Below are 22719 nucleotides of genomic sequence, written 5' to 3' on the forward strand. Positions count from 1 at the left end.
GTTATTCCTAGCAAGAGATGAGGAGGGGAATAATACAACCAAACCCTGGGGAGGAGATGGTGAACCAGATCTATATTCAGGCAAGGGGCATTGTGATGAAATCATGTCACAGGCATTTCTTTGAATGAAATGAAATGGTAGAAGGTTTCCTTAAGTATTCCTTTCTTTGGACAAAAAGGACTTGATACCTCTAGAAGTGGCAATCAGCTGCCCACTGACCATTCTGTCCTACAGATGCACAAATGAGACTGACACTACATTATGACACAACATTGTTCCCAGATACACTTTTTTAAAATAAAGAAGGCTTCTCCCAGCAGCACATGGTGGTAGAAATAGAAAGTAATGATGGCAATACATCAACTCTGTGCTACCCTTATAAGACATAAACAGGAAATGCTCTGTTTGGGCTGCATTAATTTGGATTCAAATTTGGCCAAACCAAACTGCAATTCCTTTTTAGTCACAATGATCTACCCAGTAATTGCTTGTTGTTCCCACATCAACAGAGTGGTGAATCCCAACTTTTGTGAATAAGCTTCCAAACTAAACTCAGAGCAGATTATCTGCCTCTGTGATATTCAAACCACCACTGAAACCACCAAGCACCCAAATCCAATTCCAGTCCCAAACCCCACTTTATTCTTTCCATGTTCACCAAACCATTTGCACTCAGAATTCCAATATTTTACTCACCTAATAAATTTAACTGCTAATCCAAGGTCTGCTATACAACAGGTTCCATTCTTTTTTACTAAAATGTTTTTACTTTTGAGGTCCCGGTGGGCAATAGCTGGCTTGCCTTGAGTACTGAAGATCTCTGTGTGCAAGTGGCACAATCCACTGACAGAGGAATATGCTAGCTTAAGCATGGCTTTTGTGTCCAAGGTTGTGGATTTCAGGTAGTCATACAAGGATCCATTCTCATGATAGTCAGTTATAAGGTACAACTGAGTCCAAGACCCTGTGCCTTTAATGTCTGCAGCAATGAAACCTACAAAGAAAGAAAGACACAACTGTTCTTTTAAATCCACTGAGGGATTTTGAGTAGTCACTCTCCAAGTCCTTATGGAAGACCATGCCCATGATCCTAAAACCTGTGAATATATTGGTTTCTCTTATTGGCCATGGGAATTTTTTTAAAAAATGTACATTCATACCAAATGCACATAGATTATCTCTAGTCTATGAGCAACTATGGGTAACGCTTGAATCTAGAAGCATAGGCATTCTCATTTCCCCCCCAGAAATTTTTACTTACTTAACAAAGTAAGGTCTAAGTTTTCTTCAAAGAAAAATTCCTATGAAGAAGTTAAGCATCAGCTAAGCTAAGAAGAAACTGGGTCAGGATTACTGAGGCAAAACCATTCTTTAAAAAAAAAAATTCTGATGCATTAAATTTGAAGTTGATTAATAATAATCAATTTTTTGTTGTAAAATACAGAAATGAAATGTGAAAATCCAATTCGCTGGTGCTCTCTGGATTGCAAGAACTTTCAGATGTTCATCAGAACTTTTATCATCTTTGCTGCCCTCTTCTGGACTTGTTCCAGTTTGCCAATATCCCTCTAAAACTATGGTGTCCAGAATGGCACACAGTGGTTCTGCTTTGGTCAGATCACACTAGGAATATGGTATCCTATTCTGGAAACAATAATATGTGTAGGATATTAAGATGCCATGTGCCTAGAGGAGGATGACAATAATGGTGAAAGACCTGGAAACCAAACTCTAGGAAGAATATTTGAAGGATCTGGATAGTCTGGAGATAAGAAAATTCAGAGATAATAAAAAAAGCTATCTTCAAATATTTGAGGAGTTGTCCCATAGAAGCTGAAAAAACTTTTTTTTAGAAACCCCAAAGGGAAGGGCAATGTCTTCAAATGACAACAAAAGAGACTCTTCCTAAACTTTAGGAAGAATTTGCACAAGTTAAGAGCTGTTTGGCAGTGGAACAGATTGTCAGGGGAATTATGGGTTCTCCTTCATTTTAGGTTTAGAAACAAAATTTGGATAGTCACTTCACAGGGATCCTTTACCTGCAGATTTACTACACTGGCAAAGCATTGGACCAGATATCTATGGTGTCCCTATTCACTCTATGAAGATTTTCATACCAGCGCTTACCATGGGGTAAGCACTGGTAAAATGCCTCAAAAACATCAGGGAAGCACACGTGTCTGAAAGCCTGACATGCTTCCTAAACGGCAGGGAATCTTCCTCTTGCCTCCAGCATCTCTGAATCATTGGAGAGTCGCAATTTCCTATGAACAGAAACAATTCCCTGCCATTTAGGAAGCGTGTCAGGCTTTCAGACATGCATACTTCCCTGATGTTTTACCAGCATTTTACCAGCGCGTATCCCATGGTAAGTGCTGGTATGTAGGGCCGGCTCTAGGTATTTGGCCACCCTTGGCAAGAAATATTTTGGCACCCCCTGTCGCCACTCATAATTATTTTCACTTAATTAAATTACAAATATATTTTCAATGTTATTTACACCATATTGGTATATTTTTAACTACAAAGTGTTTAAAATTAAACACAAATCAAAGTAGCCGATTTATTGTCCATTTATATAGCAATAAAAATTTGGTCTTTTTAATTGTAATTTGAGATCAGTTTTATTACTTAAACTTAAAAACAATACAAGTAAAAAACCGCCGTTTATAGAACATAAATGTATTTCACTACTATTTAAATTGTGTTTGAAAACTATAAAATCATTTTTGACCTAAACTGAAAGTATTTTTTTTTTATTACAAGAGTAAAAAAAGTCCAAACCAGTTCCTCAGAGCCACCTGCAGTAGGTGAGGTGGGCTGGGTTTTTTTTTAGGAGGGAGAAGGCTTCTATGGAAGAACACACTGAGGAACGCAAACACAATCTTTGCCTCAAAATAAGACACAAAGAGATAGAGAGAGATGGCCACGTCGTGTGCGAAAAGAGAGGGAACCAGAGGTACCTTTTCCGCCTCTCTTCTTACCTGAGTGAGGGAAAGCACACCTCAGTGGCCAGAGGGCGCACAGGTGCTGCAGCTGTTGGTAAAGTCACCCCAGAGGAGAATAATGCAAACGGGAGCCACTTTTCCCCTTCACTTACAGCAGCAGCAGCAGCCAGCAGGAGTGCAAGCGGTGCCCTGGGATTCTGCTGGCAGTGCGTGCACGCCAGGCGCCCTTTGCAGAGCTGCTCCAAACAGCTCTCAGCAGCAGGTGTGTGGGTGGTGCCTGGGGATTCTGTTGGCCAGGTGCCAGGCACCCTTTGCAGCTGCTCCAAGCAGCTCTCCTCCTGCTGCTCACTGCTCGCCTTGTCCTCAGCTTTCTCTCTGGCCTCCCTTGCCATCCGCTGTGCCGCCCCTAAATTTTGCCACCCTAAGCGGCTGCCTAGTTGGCCTATATGGATGAGCTGGTATGAAAATCTTCTATAAGTCTATGATTCTATGCTATGTTTTAATGTTAGAACCACTCACCTAAAATGTTTTCATGCCTCATCAGAACAGTCTGATAGATTTCTGTCTCTCGGAACCAACTGGCTTCCTCAGTGGTGAAGAAGACTTTGACAGCCACCTTTTCTCCTCGCCATTTTCCCATCCAGACCTCCCCATAGCGACCTTTACCAATCTGCTTCACCATCTGAATCTGTTTTGCTATAGTTCGTTGCACCTATTGGGAAGAAGATGAAGGCATGTTAACTACTACCTAAAATTCAGCAATCTCCTCATGGGGAGGAGGCTCAAGGACAGAAATTGGTAATGAGAGGGACTTTGTAACTGACAGACCATCTGAGAAAATAGGGTGAGCTCCCCTCAAACCTATTTAATACACCATTTTCTTTCCAGAGTGACTACCAAGATGCCTATCAGAAACCCACAATCATGATCCACTCCTACACCACAATATTAATTCTTATAATGGAAATAATATATAAATCATAGCTAACAGGCACTGATAAATCTATCTTTCATGAATTTGTCTGAAATAGCAGCAGGACTGAAGAAATGAAATGCAACATTTCTTCTTGATGAAAATATACCAAAGGCTTTAGGAAATATTTTTGTTTGGATTTCTAAAAAAAATCAAAACAAATTTTAGGAAAATAACAATAGCAATAGCAAGTACATTTCTATACCACCTATCAGTGAACTAAACACTCCCTAAGCTGTTTACAATGTGTAAGCTAATTGCCCCCAACAAGATGGGTATTCATTTTAGCATTCTAGTAAAGGATGCAAGGCTGAGTAGACCTTGGAGCCCCTGGGATTGAACTCACCACCTTGTGGCTTACAGTACAGGCATTTAACCACTGCACCACCAGTGACAATTTACACTCAACACACATAACAGAAAGAATCCAAACTACTGGTCATGCTGGCTAGATGATTCTGGGAGCTGTAGTCCCAAAAAGCATTTGCAAGCTCTTCTTCTTGGAAGATTTCCTCCCAACTTCAGAAGGTGAGAGATACTTAAAACAGTTTCTCAGTTGATAATCTAAATATATTGGAAGGTTCAAACTATGTCACTCCATTGTGTATAGACTTCTGGGCCTTTAGGGATTTCTGTATAAAAAGCAACACTTTTAATTGTTCTTGGAAACAAACTGAGGAGAAGACCTGCCATTTCTTACTAGTGGGCTTTTGTGAAAAAGAAGTCCTGAGGATATTGTTACACTGGGCTACACCAGATTCTCTCTTCCTGTTCTTAGGGAAACAAAATGTTTATCTTACAGAATCTTATTCTAGATCAGCTTTTTTCCCCACCACCATGCATTCAGATGTTTTGTTTTGTGCTGTAGGCTATGATGTTCCACAGGTGTATTATTATTGTGATGAAGATGTCTTAGTACATTTTTCTTACCAGCAGAGGGAGCCCAGAACCACTTCCTGAGCTCTGAGACTGTTCAATGAGGTCTTTCAAGGATTCTCCAGGAGGAATGTAAGTCTCGTCTTGTTCGAGTCCAATGCTGTAACGAGGAGGCCTGCTTTCTTGCCTTTTATACCTGCAGTTTTATGTGAAAATAAACATGGGTGATTTCTACTGCTGGGTGGTCTAAGACGGTAGGCAGTAATTACGAATTGAGTCTGTTTCATTTCCCACTAGTGCTGCATGTTAAACTCTCTGGAGCATTTAAGTTTCTCATATATTTCCAGCAACCTCCGTAACTAAAGTACTACTTCCATTTCTTTGAACTTGTGCCCAGTTCAATTCACTTCATTGAGATATGCAGTAGTGAGGGTAATTCAGTGCATGCACTGGTGCATGCACAAACAGACACAGACTTAACAGTATTTTACTGTGCACCTCAACATCGTGAAACTCCTTTCTCTTTTACTATACTTTGTCATTTTTATGATACCTACTATGACCAATATTTGGCTGTAGGTTGGGACCCCAAACCAATATATGTCCCTCTATGTGAGAAACATCAATGTTATAACAACCACTGGCAGGCAGCGAAGGAAACCCATGTGCCTTCTTTTGCAACACTGGGGGATGTGGGTGTGCCAGAGACACTGGAACACTGGATAGCACCTTTATCACTACATAACTGATTGATTGACTGACTGATTTTATTTAACACCTTGCTCCCAGAACATGACTCAAGGTGGCTGTCAAAAAATTAAATAGCTAAATGACTATTGATAGAAAAGTTCTTTTTTAAAAAAAGCAAAAATTAGCAACACCAAAGCAGTTTAAAACACATTTGACCAAAATGATGAAAGGTTTGGGAACCATGCCTTATGAGGAGAGACTTAGGGAGATGGGTATGGAGCCTGGAGAAGAGAAGGTTAAGAGGTGACATGATAGCCCTGTTAAGTATCTGAAGGTAATCATACTGAGAATGGAGCAAGACTGTTTTCTGCTGTTCCAGAGACTAGGATCCAGAACAATGGATGCAAACTGCAAGCAAAGAGATTCCACCAAAACATTAGGAGGAACTTCCTGACAGTAAGGGCTGTTCAACAGTGGAACAAACTCTCTCGGAGTGTAGTGGAGTCTCGTTCCTTGGAGGTCTTTAAACAGAGGCTGCATGGTCATTTGTCATGGGTGCTTTGATTCTGCATGACAGGGGATTAGATTGGATGGCCCTTGTGGTCTCTTCCAACTCTATGATTCTATGAACTCTGATTTTAGAAGAAGAAAAAAAGCCTAGCACACCCCATTAAAAGTGCATGCTGCCTAAATAAAAAGATATTTTCCTGGTGCAGGAATGAATACAGAGAGGGAGCAAACCAAATCTTCTGTGTGAGGGAGTTCCAAACTTTGGAGCAGCCACAGAGATAGGTCTCTCCCAGTCTCATGTCCTCGCCAAATGTCCTTGTGATGGTGGTGGAACTGAAATAAAGCCGTTCCTCTCAGAACTTAAAACTTGGGCAGGGTCATAAAGAGAGATACTGTCTTTCAGGTAATCTGGACCCAAGCTGGGTAGGCTTTAAAGCTAATCAAATCTCCCTTTTCTAAGCAAGACGATTAAGAAGGTAGTTGCCTCCCAACTCCAGACAATCTTGGAGGATACATGTTATGTAAATCCATTTAAAACTGGCTTCAGTGCAGAACACGGAGTTAAAACTGCTATGGTCACCTTAGTGGATGATCATCACCTGAGCATTGACAAAGGGAGCATGTCCCCACTGATTTTTTGGACCCTGCAGCAGCACTGATACGATTGACCATAGTATATTTCAGTAATGCTTGGAGGATTTGAGGATTGAAGGCAGTGTGTTTCAGTAGTTCCAGTCCTATATTAACGTCATATTCTATATGGTGGACCTTGGGGATAGGTGATCCTCAAAAAATGAGCTGTTATATAGCATACCACAAAACGCCATTCTATCCCTAATGCCATTTAACATCTACATGAAACCAATACAGGAAGGATGACCTAGTGACATGGAACAGGATGTAATCAAAATGCTGATGACACCCAAATGTATTTCTCCATTCCTTCAAAAACAGCCTCAACTAAAAATAGAATTCAGAAACAGAGCCATATTACTCTGGAGCAGGGGTCGGCAACCTCCGGCCCGTGGGCGCCTTTCTGCCGGCCCCCGGTCCCTCCCGCCGCCGAAATCGCTGCCGATTTCGGCGGCTTCAGCCGCCATTTTGAAGGGCAAAATGGCGGCGCCCATTACGAGGCCCGCTGCGGCCTCTGGAGCCCCGAAACGGGGCTCCAGCAGCCGCAACGGGCCCCTTGGAGGCCCGCTGCGACCTCCGGAGCCCCGAAACGGGGCTCCAGCAGCCGCAACGGGCCCCTGGGAGGCCCGCTGCGTCCTCCGGAGCCCCAAAACGGGGCTCCAGCAGCCGCAACGGTCCCCTGGGAGGCCCGCTGCGACCTCCGGAGCCCCGAAACGGGGCTCCAGCAGCCGCAACGGGCCCCTGGGAGGCCCGCTGCGTCCTCCGGAGCCTCGAAACGGGGCTCCAGGAGCCGCAACGGGCCTGTGGGAGGCCCGCTGCGACCTCCAGAGCCCCGAAATGGGGCTCCAGCAGCCGCAACGGGCCCCTGGGAGGCCCGTTGCCACCGCTGGGGCCCTCCAGGAGGGCTCCTGCGACGGCAGCGGGCCCCTGGGAGGCAAGTTGCCGCCGCTGGGGCCCTCCAGGAGGGCTCCTGCGACGTCAGCGGGCCCCTGGGAGGCCAGTTGTCGCCGCTGGGGCCCTCCAGGAGGGCTCCTGCGACGGCAGCGGGCCCCTGGGAGGCAACTTGCCGTCGCTGGGGCCCTCCAGGAGGGCTCCTGCAACGGCAGCGGGCCCCTGGGAGGCAAGTTGCTGTCCCTTGGGCCCTCCAGGAGGCTCCTCCGACGGCAGAGGGTCTCCCAGAGGCCCGTTGCCTGCACCGGGGTCCTCCAGGAGGGCTCCAATGGCAGCAGCGGGCCCCTGGGAGGCCAGTTGCCTTCACCGGGGTCCTCCAGGAGGGCTCCAACGGCGGCAGCGGGCCCCTGGGAGGCCAGTTGCCGTCGCTGGGGCCCTCCAGGAGGGCTCCTGCGACGGCAGCGGGCCCCTGGGAGGCCAGTTGCCATCGCTGGGGCCCTCCAGGAGGGCTCCTGCGACGGCAGCGGGCCCCTGGGAGGCCAGTTGCCATCGCTGGGGCCCTCCAGGAGGGCTCCTGCGACGGCAGCGGGCCCCTGGGAGGCCAATTGCTGTCCCTTGGGCCCTCCAGGAGGGCTCCTGCAACGGCAGAGGGCCTCCCAGAGGCCCGTTGCCTGCACCGGTGTCCTCCAGGAGGGCTCCAATGGCGGCAGCGGGCCCCTGGGAGGCCAGTTGCCTTCACCGGGGTCCTCCAGGAGGGCTCCAACGGCGGCAGCGGACCCCTGGGAGGCCCGTTGCCATCGCAGGGTCCCTCCAGGAGGGTTCCAGCGGTAGCAGTGGGCCCCTGGGAGGCCAGTTGCTGTCCCTTGGGCCCTCCTGGAGGACCCCAGCAAAGGCAACGGGCCTCTGGGAGGCCCCCTGCCGTCGCAGGAGCCCTCCTGGATGGCCCAAGGGACAGCAACTGGCCTCCCAGGGGCCCGCTGGGAGGCCAGTTGCCGTCGCAGGGGCCCTCCAGGAGGGCTCCGACGGCGGCAGCGGGGCCCTGGTGTCAGGGGCCAGCAAAGACGGGGAGGCCTCCAGCGCTGGCGGTCCCCGCCGGCTCTTTCCTGGCCTCTGACAGGGCCTGGGGCCCCGTCAGGGGCCGGCAAAGAGGAGGTGGCATGGCCCTTGGGGGTGGAAGCTCCGCCCCTGGGGGTGGAAGCTCTGCCCCCAGCATGTGGCCCTGCCCCCGGGGTGGAAGCTCCACCCCCCGGCTTCGGCCCCCCGGTTGTCTGAGGGACACCAACCCGGCCCCCGGCTCAAAAAGGTTGCCTACCCCTGCTCTGGAGTATCTAGCACCTTTAAAACTAATTGTGTAAAAGAAGTTGCAGCTGGTCTACTTCCCCAGATGCATGGGCTGAACTGCTAAAGATAATATGTCTCATCTGAATGAATGCCTCTGAATGAATGAAGGGGTAATGGGCTGGATGAGGAAAAACTGAAGCTGAACCCTGACAAGACATAGATGCTTTTCAAGGGTCCTAAACTAGGTTTAGAGGTGTGCCTGGATGGAGTTACACTCCCCCTGAAAGACTATGTTCGCACCCTGAGACTGCTTTTGGATCCATCACTCCAAATGACAACAACCAGGAGTGCTTACTACTATCAAGTTTCGGCTGTTACTCCAGTTGTGCCCCTTCCTAGAACTGGAGGACCTGAAGATGGTAGTGTACACACTAGTGACCTCAATGGTGGACTTTTTGCAATGTATTGTACATTGGGCTACTTCTGTATCAAATTCACAAATTTCAATTAGTGTAAAACACGGCAGCCAGATTGGTCACTGGTACATCCAGAAGTGATCATATCACACCAATATTAAAATCGCTCAATTGATTTCCAGTTGGTTTTTTGGCAAGATACAAAGTGCTGGTTAACATTTACTCTAGGCAATCAGGAATAGACTGGTAAGAGAAGATGATGATGATGACGATGATGCCCAGAAACAGATTGGTAGCCACTGAAGCTGTTCCATCAAGGAAGTTATACATTCCCTGCAACCAACAGCTTGGCCACAATGTTTTGAACCCGAGAAGTCTGAACAGATTCCAAAGGCAGCCCCACATCAAGTGCAACACATTAACCCAGCCAGGATGTTATCAAGGCATGTGTCAACATAGCCTGATCTGACATCTCAAGGAAAGAGTGCAGCTGACAAACTTTTAAACTATGCAAATGCACTCCTGGCCATGGCCATAAACCTGAGCATCTAAGTCAAATCTGAATCCAAGAGTACACCTCAGCTTCAAACCTGGGGTTTTTAAAATGTAATTTTTAATTGTTTGATGTTTTATTTATACTGTTGGAATCCGCTTTGATTTCTTCAGGAAAAAGCAAGATGATGATGATGATGATGATGATGATGATGATAATTCAAGAAGAATGTAACCCCAACCAATACAAGCTGAATGCCTGTTCCCTGGTGTGTCTTTTGACTAACCAGGAGCAGCTCTTGATTAAGCTTCAGTATGTTTGCCCTCATCCAGTCCATTACTAACATACTGCTTTAGTACCAACACAGCTTCACTTTTGCTGTGGGAAGGAAGCCATCCAATAAGACAACAACACAGAATTGGAGGAAAAGGCCACAACTTTATTAACAAACAGCACAAAGGGTAGGGTTGGCCCAAAGCATAAGGTCCAGATCTGGAAACATCAATCAACACCCCAGTTGATTGATGGAAGGTTGCTTGGTCGTGACCAAGCATCGAGATGACGTAAGGGCAACAGAAATGCCCTCTCGTATATATGCAACTGATCAGTTGCATATTCCAATAAGCCCCTAATCACCGGGAGATGTTCACTTGATGTGGTCCCCGCAATGGCCACACCGCCTGCCCTCAGAGCTCCCGGGTCCAATGGACTCCCGATCCAGTGCTATGGAGCCCTGGAAACCACACCCACCAGATACAGGGCCTATGCTGCTGCCCTAAAACAAAGCTGTGACAAAAAAACCCTAGCCAAGGGAGGGAGGATGGGATTGCAAAGCTAAAATGGCACCGGATGGTGTGCAACACGGACTTAAATAGTCCCGCCCACCAATAAGGGGCCTGGAAAGAGCAGAGGCACCTTTCAGACCCCTTCCACCAATAGGCTGTGCTCGGGGGTCCCTTTTGCAATACAAGCTGGGACATGTAGTCCTAGCACTCAGTGCAAAAGAGCCACCCTTTCCACCCCAGCAGCCAATGGCGGTCCTTCCTGCCGGCCCAAAGGCTGCTGGGGTGAGACACAATTGCAGAGACTAGGGCGCCTTCTTCCCCACAACAACACCAGCCCGGTAAGTTGGGCGGCTTCATTTGTTAGAAGGAAAGGAGAGATAGAGTTGTGTCATCAGCATACTGGTGAATTTGAACTCCAAAATTCCAAATGCATCTGAAGAAGCACACTTAAGTCTACGAAAGCTCATGTTGCCAACTTCTTTCTTTCAGTTAGTCTCAAAGATGCTACAAAATCTCTCTCCTAAATTCCAGATAACATTATCTAGTAGTGGTTTTACACAGCAATATGAAATCACAGTATTCTAAACCCTCTTTAATTACTATAGGAACATCCTATGGAATCCTGGGGTTTGTAGTTTGGTGAGGCATCAGAAATCTCTGGTTGAGAATTATAAATGTTCTTCCCTAAACTACAAATTGCACTGCATCAAACCATGGCATAAAGTGGAATCATAGTGCTGTAACTGTCCTGTGTGAAAGGGTCCCTGTAGTGAACAGTCCAATGCTAGCTATTAAATAAAAAATATTAAATTGCTCATTCCTGAGTTACTCATAATTTCAGATCAATTTTCATTACCTCCTCCTGGAAATGCCATTACTAAATTCTAGATGTTAACCCATGATCCTTCTTAATGATGAAGGAAAGGATTTTCTTCTCTTTCTTTGAACTGTCACCCACTGACTAGGGAATCAGGTGGCATGCAAACTCATTTCAAATGCTTGTGAAAAGTACAAATTCAATGTGAAGACAGATAAGATAATCACAGTTACATCCATTCCTTAGAGTAAATACACTTAAAAGGTCAGAAAAAAGAGCTGTACTGGTCTGGCTGCTTTCATCAGGAGTTGTGAAGTAGAACACCCAAGTCATCCAAGCATCCCAAAACAACAGCCTTTAAAAAGAAATGAACTTCCCCTCCAAGTCGCTTTATTCTGTCAACTAACAATACAGTTGGTCCTACATATCCCTGGATTCTGTATACATGGATTCAACCATCAACAGCTTGAAAATATTTTTTTTAAAAAATTCCTAAAAGCAAACCTTGATTTTGCCATTTTATAGAAGGGACACTATTTTACTATTCTATTGTCTATAATGGGACTTGAGTCTCCACAGATTTTGTGGGGGTGGGAGAGTTCTGAAACCAAACCTTAGCAGATACCAAGAGCTCATTTACCAACATTTACACAACCTTCCACAGCATTTGAGGAAAGATCTAGTCTATGAAACCTGATGCTACAACTTCTTTGTCACAGTTAGTCTCAAAGGTTCTGCAAGATCCCTTTGCATACTAACATTTAGAGAATTACAATACAGTTTGCCCTTTCTTTACGTGGGGGATCCGTTCCAGACTCCCCTGCGTAAAGCAAATACCACCTATGCTCGAGCCCCATTTAAATGAATGGGGCTCATGCATGCAGTGGCGTGGAGGCGTGGCGGCACACACCTCATTCATCCCTATGGGACGCACCACCCCTTCTCCCCCTGCGGCTTTCAGCACTGTATATTCTTAAAGTTTATTGGTTCATTTCAACAAAGCCTATAGATATTGCCAGTAGATAGCACATCTCCTTTTATGGTTAGATGTTTTGCACAAGTTGCAAAGGGTCCATCTGATGCTCAGTTCAGCAACCTCCTTAGAGAAGCATACTTTATCCATGATTTTGAGCCAATACAGCACCTGAAACCCCACATGCTCCCTCTATTTTCTCATTCTCTCCATTTGGACATCTCGGGCCCACCTTCTGTTCAACGATCACATCACAGAAGACTGCAAGAACATTTTAAATTTTCAGTGAGTAAATCAGCAAATGAGACTACTGCCTGAAGTGGCTTCTTGCTCCAGTTATTAATCATCTATTGTTGGCTGATCAGTTCTCTAATTAAAAAGAAATGTTAACTTTGAAAATTCCTTGCTATGAAAATAAAAGTCACTTTAAAATAAGATCCTGTTAACATCTGTGTGACCTTAACATTTGTGGGACCTCAGCATTACTAGAATATAGAATACATTTTCTTAAAGTTCTGCTTGCTTTGTCATTGCTGTTTACAAATTCAGAACAAGGGTGTTTAAAATGAGCAGTGAAGAGAAGAATTATGAGCTCCTCAAACTTACCTGAAATAACAGAATATGATGATAAGCACAAGGAGTACACTACAAACAGTAACTGAAATCAGCAAGGCCTTGTGGTGAGCATTTCCTTCTGCGAAACCTCAAATAAAAACAAACATTTCAAATGATTGAAAATTACTATATTTACCTTATGTATGTAATTCATACCTTGTGTCGCCAATTGTTTGAGACAGCTTACAATTGTGATTCAAATAGTAAAAACAGAACAAAGGCCAACTATCAACAGCAGTAACTCTGGCTCAGCTTTTATGGTTCAATTGTTTTCTTAAACTGGCCAATTTTCGATGCCAAATGCCACCACTCTAACCCAATTCACCATGGTCACTAATGTGCATAAGAGCTAGAGGTGTTTAGAGATCGCTAGTACAGATGAGGTTCTCTATCTTCAGTGTACTAACACTTCTAACGTACATCCAGTTATTTTGGATCAGGAGGAGCTTTTTCATTCTGATTATCTTGTACCATAGTGGTCTGTTACAGACAGCCAAAATAAAGCTGCTTCGAGTCACAGTAGAGGTATGGTGTTTCAATGATGCATGCGTCCTAAGAGTCCAGAAGTCACACCAAAGCCATGCTCCAGGCTGGAGTGTGGCTTTGGTGTGACGTCTGGACTCTTAGGACACATGTATCATTGAAACACCATACCTCCACTGTGACTCGAAGCAGCTTTATTTTGGCTGTCTGTAACAGGCCAGTATATGATAAACTGGAGCAAGCCAAAAAGCAGTGGAAACTCTATTCTTATTGATCTGTCCAGAAATAAGGCTTACTGTATTTCAGATTACCAGAGTGATGCGACCGGGGGCTATTCCTTGGGGACTTGGCTTTCTCCTGTGCGCTTTTATTTCTAAGCTCTGGTTTCTTCTTCTATTTTGGCCCCCTGACAACAACATTTCCTCCTAGTTTGCTTCAAATGTGAGAGACTGACAAACAATGTGCCTCCTGTTTGCATCAGGTTTAGTGTTTTAACCTAACATTACCTGCTACTAGTATATTACAGGCATGAACACTCAAGACAATGTTGTTCTTTTTGAAATCCCTTTTGTAAAGAGACACTGGCAATCAGGAAAACACTGCCGTGCTGTATTCTCACTAGGCTAGCAGATTTGTACCTGAGCCATCACTCCAAGTGAGGGGGGCTGGAAACTGAGAATCCACCAGGGAGATCAGCTGTCCCTATGAAGGAAAAGGCTGCTACTGGGGCAAGCAGATGGGGAACAAATGCTCTGTATTACTGTTAATCAGAGCTATGTTTCCACTTGTCTTCCCCCCACCCTCAAATACAAATTGCCTACAACAGTCTGTATCTGTTGCAAATTAAACACCTTCAGAAAAATAAAGTTAATAAGACAAAGATAAAGACACAGAGAGAAAAGAGCATCATGTTTGTGAAATTAGGGTGGCTTGCACCCAGCAATGCATCTCCAGTTTCATCAAAATCATGGAATAGTAGTTTTGAGTTTCTTTGGTTTCATTTCTGAAAAAAGCACAACATGGTAAATGCTACACTTATCAGGCTCAATACTGGTCTTGTGTATCATAGGAGGCACAAGCTAGCCAGAGCAGTGCCATCTGTGAGAGAGTGGTATTTCTTAACTGAGAAGTCATTATGTGTAATGCATGAGGAACATAACTGTTAATGGGTGAAAAATCCCTTCCAATGCATGCATTTGTGTGTGTAGTGTGGAAGATAGTGTCTAAATGGAAAAACTTTAACAGAACATAGCGTGGTAACAAAAGGACGTGCACCAATTCCTGGTGGACTGTGACCAATGACATCTTCCCTAATATGACATAGGAATGTCAGTCAGCTGTAACAGGAAGGCTACAAAATTCTCTAAGATGGAGATTCCATTCAGAGATACAAAACAGTGTTTACAAACCACTTAATTAAATGACTACACTCTTAAACTATATATTTATTTGTCCTTAATTGGGAGTAGATGTAAACATGGCAGAGTTTTCATGGACTGGGTGCAATATTTTATTCCACTATAGCTGCACCCCCACTGCTGAAATAATCTGGTCTGACACCACTTTAACTGTCATGAATCAATGCTATGGAGTTCTGGGAATGGTAGTGCATTGTGGCACCAGAGCTCCACAACAAACTACCATTCCTGAAGCATTGAGCCATGGTAGTTAAAGTGGTGTCAAACCAGATTACTTCTGCAGTGCAGATTCAGCCTAAATACCACTCATATAGATATATTCCATAAACAGTGTGCTTGAGAAGGAAATGAACATCTTAGTACAGGCTTTGCAGACTTTGGAATGTAGTCTGTTGGGAATACAGAATAAGAACCTGGTAGATAGTTAATGTCCATTCACAAGCTCTCAGGGACAGGAGGAATTTGACACTGCCTAACAACTAGTTAACAAGCAAACTGTATTTAAGGAGAGACATGATTATGTAATGTCATACTTTCATGGAGAAGTGTCCCCTGCAGTAAAGGGAGAAATATTTATCCATTCTAGAGTAAACTTAGTGAGATTCCCGTAACAAATGGTTATTACAGGTGATGGGGGCTAGGGGGCTATTATTTCATAATGGATTTGTGAGATGTAATATTAATATGACAGTTTTTACAGTGGAAGATGTGTGTGGTTTTTTAGAATATACAGATCACCATTCACTGGATTAATAGTGTAAAATTAATACTGGGCAAGAAACCATCTGATCTGGAAAACTAAGCAGGATCAGCCCTGGTTAGATGGAAGGCCACCAATGAACACCAGGGCTGTAGATTATACTTCAGAGGAAAGAACTGGTAAAATCACCTGACTGTTTTTGACTAAGAAAACCCTAAGCAATTCATATGGTTGCCATAATTTGACAGATGACTTGAAGGTACATACACAGAGAATAATAAAATGGAAAATGCTTCACAGAACTGCCTAAAATGATACAATGTTTTTTATACAGTTCAATAATCATATTAAGCTACCTGAGAACAAAGCTGGAATTATAAAACACCACTGTTCCAACTAGAATCTGTCCTAAGCTACAAAATTAACTTGGGCACACCCTACACAGAATGAATAGGAATCACTCCTATTCATTTTGGTGGGAAGAATTTCCTGTTGAATGTCCAGACACTGGGAAAGTGCTTAACTGAGGGAACCTGAGATTTTAGTCCAAACAGGGAGGATTTTTCCAAGCCCTGACCATTTCTTCCTCTTCCTGCATGCTGGCAGTGTTTGGCTCTACTGCATTGGCGAGTTAAGGCCTGACAACTGTAGGTCGTACACATATCCTTTCTCCCAGTCATCAATGCCCATCTCATTCAATCACCAGCTATACAGGCGGGGAGCCAGACATGGTGGCACCAACACTTCTGCTTATGAGAGTGTTAAATCGGTAAAGACGGATTTCTCCTCTCATTTGCCGCAGTCTGCCTTTTCATTGGGATTTCCAGTAATATTTCTTTTTATTGTTTAAAATGGCAATGTTATATTAGGATCTGATTATTTTTCCTGCTTTCTTGTAATAAGCACACTGCCTGACTAGCACAGGGTCTTCTTGTACTCATCAGAAGATTTTATTTTATTTGCTAGATGAGGAGGCTATTTAGAATTGTGAACAGATAATGTAGCTAAATTGTTGTTGCTAGGGGATTTTTTCTTTCAAATCTTGCCTCCTGGGGGGAGGGGGCACCAAAACATTCCCTGCCCTCATACCTGCTTAGTCATTCATGCCTCATTCTGATGTATCCACATGTACACAACTCTTTTTTTCCTCTCATATTTAGACAATGGTCCACAGAAAATTCCAGACATGGAAAGGCACTTTCAGAAAACAGTGCATCTGCACCAATCATGAATGGTACCAAACAGGATATTTCATTAATGAATTTTTGCACTAAAGCCTTAACTCAGTTGCTTGACTCAAACAGAGCCAAACTAGTGAAGGAAAAAAGGTTAGCAATCCCATTGATCAACTGGTCCAACCTACTGGGACTATCAATAGGTCTAGGCTATAACGATTCATAAGGAAATGTATACCTTAATAAAATAGTTTCTAGCAGAAACAGAAAATATAATATAATTCAGAGAAATTCACATTCAGGCCTATTACCTAATCAGCAAACCGGGTAATGTAAATATCTCAGCTTTTTTTAAAAAAAAATAATGAATATGCTTTTTCTTGACTTGGTAGCACCAAGCTGCTTATCTTCAGAAAACCATCCTAAAAACATTTTAGCTGAACGAACAATATGTATATGCATAATGCTTACATTAAATGTCATCACTGTACCCCAAATTCTTACTGGTTAGTTTCATTTTTTTAAAAAAGACAATATACAGATAGGCAACTAAGATTTGTATTTTCTGTTACCTCGACCTTCCAGTGGTGGCAGAGTAGGATGAAGATCCTTATTACAGAAATTTTGATCTGTGCAACATGCAATTAATCTCCTTGGTTGTGACAATGGAGTGTCCTGAAATAAGAGAAGACATGAGTATATGTTTCCCCAAATGGTCAACATTTAGAAAAAAACAAATGATATTATCCTTCTTGGACCATATTACTTCAGTAAGTAATATGCATATTCAAGGAGGCATACAATGGAAACTGAATTCATGACTAAATGCCATTCCAGTGAAAAATCCTACAGAGGAAATCCAGTATTTGTAAATGTGCCTTACATTTAAATAACTTGAACCAAAGGATCAGTGCTAAACTATCTTATTTAATACTGATTTCACAATCCAAACCAGAATTTTCTGTACGATATGCATCATTTCTCAAAAAACAATAATTGTACAATTTTGCTGATCTGTGTAGATAGGCTACTGGACAATACTAGAATATACTAGTCTCTTACATATAGTAGAAATTTCCTGAAAGAAGAAAGAAAAACCAGTATGTCTCTATTCTGTCCACAGACAATGTAAAACCATATCTAGGTTAGTTCACAGATAAAGTAATGGAAAAATCAAATCTATTACACAACTTACCCGGCATTGGAAATCAGAGCCTTCTAATCCTATACAGCCTGTGGTGAAGGTCTGTCCTCCAGAGTCGTCATCTTCTATCATGGCAAAGCAGTAGCCATCAGTACTGTGTGGAGAAAAAAGAGAAACATAAATACTTCTATTTATCTAGAAATTCTCACAAGTATCCTGACATTGTTCATAATTAACATCATCCTGCGTTGGAAAACCTTTAATGAAATTTCAATGAAATGTATTTATTTTGAATGGCCTGCTATATGGTACATGCCGCATGACAATCCATTAGTTACTGTTGCTACTGACTCCTTCCCTTTCTCCTGAGAACTCTGGTACACTCTGGTGGAAGAAGTGTGAATTTATTTATTTATTTATTTAGGTATCATGTTTCAAGTTATTTTTGGCCCAACAAAAGGAAACAAGCAAGACATGTGCTGTTTTTGTTGATTCCAAATCTAGACATGGCATGAACATATTTGATAATTTCCCAGCATGATCTTTAAGGCAGTAAAAACTAGAGTGACTCTTGTGGCACCTTAAATACTGGTAAGTTTTATTTGGCACTAGCTTAGAGAAATTCATCAGATACACCTGGAATAGGCTGGAGTTGGTGAAACATGCCAAATCAAGCCTGTCAACCACCAAATTTATCTCTTGTTGTGGCTGTAGCACATTAGCATGGCTACTCTTTCCTCCAAATTCACTGCATATTTTCACCTTGTCTTGTGTACAAACTGAATCTGACTAGTGTGACAGTGAGCACCATGACATCCATCCTTGCACATATTGTCTAGGTCCTCTAATGTAAACAAGCTAAGCCCTAGCAATCCTTGGGCTCATTTCATAGGGGTGGGGTGTTGGAAGTTTCTGCTTTTCCTTTAGCACAGTTTGTTATGTCATCTAATGGGGGATACAACTGGCAGAAAGGGGCAGAGATATGCCGCCCCTTTCTGCCCCAGATGGAGGCCACAGTAGACAAACAGTGCGGCCTCCAGGAGGCTGAAAAAGAACCCACTCCTGGTGGCTTCTTTTTACACTGTGTGTGGGGTGCCATCGGAGCACTTCTGTGTGGCGCTGTTTGGGCACTGCACCACGCAGACGTCATCTTTGCATGCCCCGTGTGGATGGGGACGCGGCAAGATGGCGCCTGCATTCCAATAGTAGGGCTGGGTGCATATGGACACCCAGCCCTGCTTAACCCTAATTTTGGCCCCAGGCTTGCGCAAAGCGCCGGTCTATATCAGGCCTCAATCAACAAACTTCTCTTAGCATTGACCAGCATTAACTCTAGTTTGTTTCAAATAAGCCAACTTGAAATTGTAACTATTCAAAGTGGCTTGTCTAAATTAACAATAGTTAAGATTGGCTAAAGCTGTCAATCAAAAGAGATCTCGTCTCTATTTGCAACAAGGGTGGGCAAAGTGTGGCATATGGGCCACATGTAGTCCCCAGGGCCATTTTTGTGGCTCCCAAAGTCAAAAAGCACTTTTGATGTGAGGGAGAAGGTACAGTGGGGCCCAATTTGCCCCGCCCCCGCCCCCTCCCCAGTCCACAGTTACTCATCCCTGATTTATAAGTTTCTCCTGATCCTGTGGACCACAACTCTTACTTTATAATGTTGATAGTCTATATTTGAAATGTTGGTGTTATTTTTTTACTCCTAGGATTTCCACTGGAAAGTAAGATATGCCTATACCCCACTAGGAAATATGATACACCATAGCCTAAATCCAACTGCTTGTCTAAACTAAAAGAAAACCACTGAACAGCAAGTTATCACTTATGTAAATCCTATTGATTCCACGCCTCTACTTTGGTTTGAAATAGCAAGTGGATTTAGGCCCCTGCAGTACAACAACTTTTATCTCAATTAGTAACATGTGGTATATATCCTTATTGTTTGGATTTTTAAAAGGGATTTATACCTTTCATAAATATAAACACAGTTCAATTTGAGAATAAAGCTACACATAATACATGCCATGCTCTTAAAGCAATAATGAAAGATAGTTCTGTATATGTTTATGATACATTCTCTCAACCACCCACCCCCCGCCCATTTATTACTGCAAATGTTCTAAATTTTACCATCCTTACCTCAATTGGATTGGAAGTCCATTTAACACACATTTCCTCTGGTAGAAAAGAAGAAACTGAACAAACTCCACATGTCTAAGTTATCTTGTATCTCTATAGCACATTTCCCAACTACGTTTCTGGAAAACCTAGACACAATTTATGTCTGAAATACTAGCTATTTAAGCATAGCAGGGAAGCTGCATTTGACAATTACTTCTGCTGTACTGTCATGCAATGAATTTAGTTAATTCAAATAAGACAATTGTTCTTCTGAGTACTATTATAATTCTATCACTCATGCTCAGGAAAGAATAATAGAAAGAACAGCCAAGAAGAGACTGAAAAGCATCCATTAGGGTGGTATATTATATTATGTTGCATTTTATTTATTTTACATGGTGCCATACCTCCATATCAATGAGCAAGGATAATTGAAGTATACAGCAACAGAACAATGGATAGCAATTAGCCTTTAAAAAAAATTATCAGCTAATAACCACCAGTGAAATCCTCACAATGAGCTCCTCCAAGAGGAGAAAGTGAATGACTTTTGGAATACGTAGCATGAAAGGGGACATGCAGTGTGGTATAGTGGTTTCAGTATTGAGACTAGGACTCCAAGAGGAGAGGGTTGGAATCCCTGTTCAGCCATGAAAACCTAATAGCTGATGTGGGGCAAGCTACTCTCTGCTTTAGAGGAAGACAAAGGCAAACCCTCTTCTGAACAAATCAAACCAAGAAAACCCTGTGATAGTTGAAAATGGCTTGAAGGCAAACAGCAACAACAAGAATGAAAAGAGGGGCAACGTAGGGCACATTCTAGCCAAGGTTAGACACTTTTGAGTTGCCTGATTTTAATGCAAATAAAATTAAGCATGATAACAATTCTTCCATTGAAGATGATGGAATCCCCTGCCCTTTTCACACGTACACATCCTGCCTTGCTTTTCTATTCGAGATATAAGTTATCTGCTTCCTCCCAACATCTATCAGGGAGCTTGGGAGGTGCATCGGAAGTGGGGTTTGCAAGACAAGGGACTTGGTCAAAAATTATACTCTTTCTCTTTCTCGAAGCAGAGATTTCTGTGGGAGCTGATTCCCTTTGCTAAATAGAATTAACCCTTCCATTCATGGAAAGGAACTTCAGGGTCCATTAAAAAAGGGTGAAACTTTTAATGAATTCTATGCATAGATTCTGCATCATTACTAAGAATTACCTAGGATAATTTTAATCAAGCCAATTTATATAATGACTTACAGTAAAATAAGTTTCCTGAGCAAAGATACTACAGTATGTTGTTGCAACTAAATAAATAACCAAGACTTTAATGCAAAATATCAGATCATGCAAGCCATAATCATTTTGACCTAAAGAGAGAACAATTGTGAAATTAAGAATTTGTCTTTGGTTCTCTCTATACACATATAAGATTTTAATTGTTTATTCATGTAATTTTTTATCTTAACTAGTTTAATTCTTTTTAAGGGGGGATATTATGTATATATTGCTGTATGTTTTTAATATGCTGTACGCCGCTTTGATTGTTTTCACAAAAAGCAGGATATAAATAAAAGTTTTATTTATTATTAAGATCACTTACCTGAGTATCTTCCCAATGCCTTACACAAGGGGTGGGAATACTAGGCAGAACATTGCTTCTTTAAAAAAACACCCAACAAAGAAAGTAAAGCTGAGATCTGATGCCATGCTGGTGGAGTGTACATTCCCACCTATGTCTTTACATGAGATGGTGGAAGCTTCACCGACAGCCTGAATCCTTCCTCCACTTTGCAACAAGACTGGACGCAACTCTTTCTCCCTGGCCACTGATCAGCTGTGGGGTGTGCTTGAGCATATTCTGGCTACTCTTGAGCATGGAAAGAAGATAGAGTAAAGCTGCTCATTCCTCCTTCAGTATTCAAGAGCAGCTGTACAATCTGTACCCAGCCGTCCTCTAACTATTTTTTGCATAACAAAGAGGGGGCACTGCAGAAGTGGTATTGGTTACCTTCTTCCAAAAAAAATTATATGCCAATGTAACCTTGATTATTTCTGCATATGTCACTATGAAATGCTGGCCAAAATGTCCACAGTAATAAATTTAATATACATATCTATTGTATCTGTATTGGTTGACCTAAAAGCCTACAAATGTTTGTTTCTCTTCATTCTTTTATACAGAAATCCAGTGTGTGTTGTTTTTTTTTAACCTTAAAACATTTAACAGAGGTTTTAACATCTTATGGGCTACTGGACTTAAGGTGTGCATGTTTGTATGGCACTCAGATATTGACTGCACTTGGATATAATACACAGGATCCTGTTTCTGCCCATCTTATCCTCCCATATGGTCCTTTAAAAAACTAGAAGCTTTCTTTTCCATTTTCATCTCATCCCAGCTTGCTACTTATATGTAATCCCATAGAAGCTATGGTTAGTGTTAACCATCACTTAAGACAGCGGTTCCCAAACTTTGGTCATCCAGATGTTTTGGAGCTCCCCAAATTCCTGATTGTTGGCCAAAAGGGCTTGGGTTTTTGGGAGCTGAAGTCAAAAACACATAGAGCACCAAAATTTGAGAAACACTGATTTAAGTAAACAAGCCAATTTTAAACTATTCTTTTGTTCCTGACTAGTTCTTTTAAATCAGTGGTGTCCAAGATGCTGTTGGACTTCAACTCCCAGAAGCTCCAGCCAGCACAATCATTTGCACTAACAACCTGTCAGTTTTTCTATCTAAAACAGGGAACTAAGGTTTAAGGACTGCCAATAA

General features: G+C 42.8%; 1 protein-coding gene across 1 annotated transcript in view; it reads right to left on the reverse strand.

Moving 5' to 3' along the window:
- Nucleotides 1–22719, reverse strand: part of LOC149313131 (bone morphogenetic protein receptor type-1B-like) — a 59351-nt gene that overhangs the window by 6385 nt on the left and 30247 nt on the right. The window contains exons 4-9 of the mRNA XM_089527253.1: nt 17873–17975; nt 17250–17352; nt 12893–12989; nt 4852–4993; nt 3468–3660; nt 697–994 (exon numbers count right to left, since the gene is read on the reverse strand). Coding sequence (XP_089383379.1) covers nt 697–994; nt 3468–3660; nt 4852–4993; nt 12893–12989; nt 17250–17352; nt 17873–17975 — 936 coding nt within the window. The remainder of the gene's footprint in view (nt 1–696; nt 995–3467; nt 3661–4851; nt 4994–12892; nt 12990–17249; nt 17353–17872; nt 17976–22719) is intronic.

The sequence above is a fragment of the Sceloporus occidentalis genome, unplaced genomic scaffold (genome assembly GCF_023333645.1).
Source record: "Sceloporus occidentalis isolate IW3139 unplaced genomic scaffold, rSceOcc1.0.p SCAF_5, whole genome shotgun sequence".
NCBI lineage: Eukaryota > Metazoa > Chordata > Lepidosauria > Squamata > Phrynosomatidae > Sceloporus > Sceloporus occidentalis.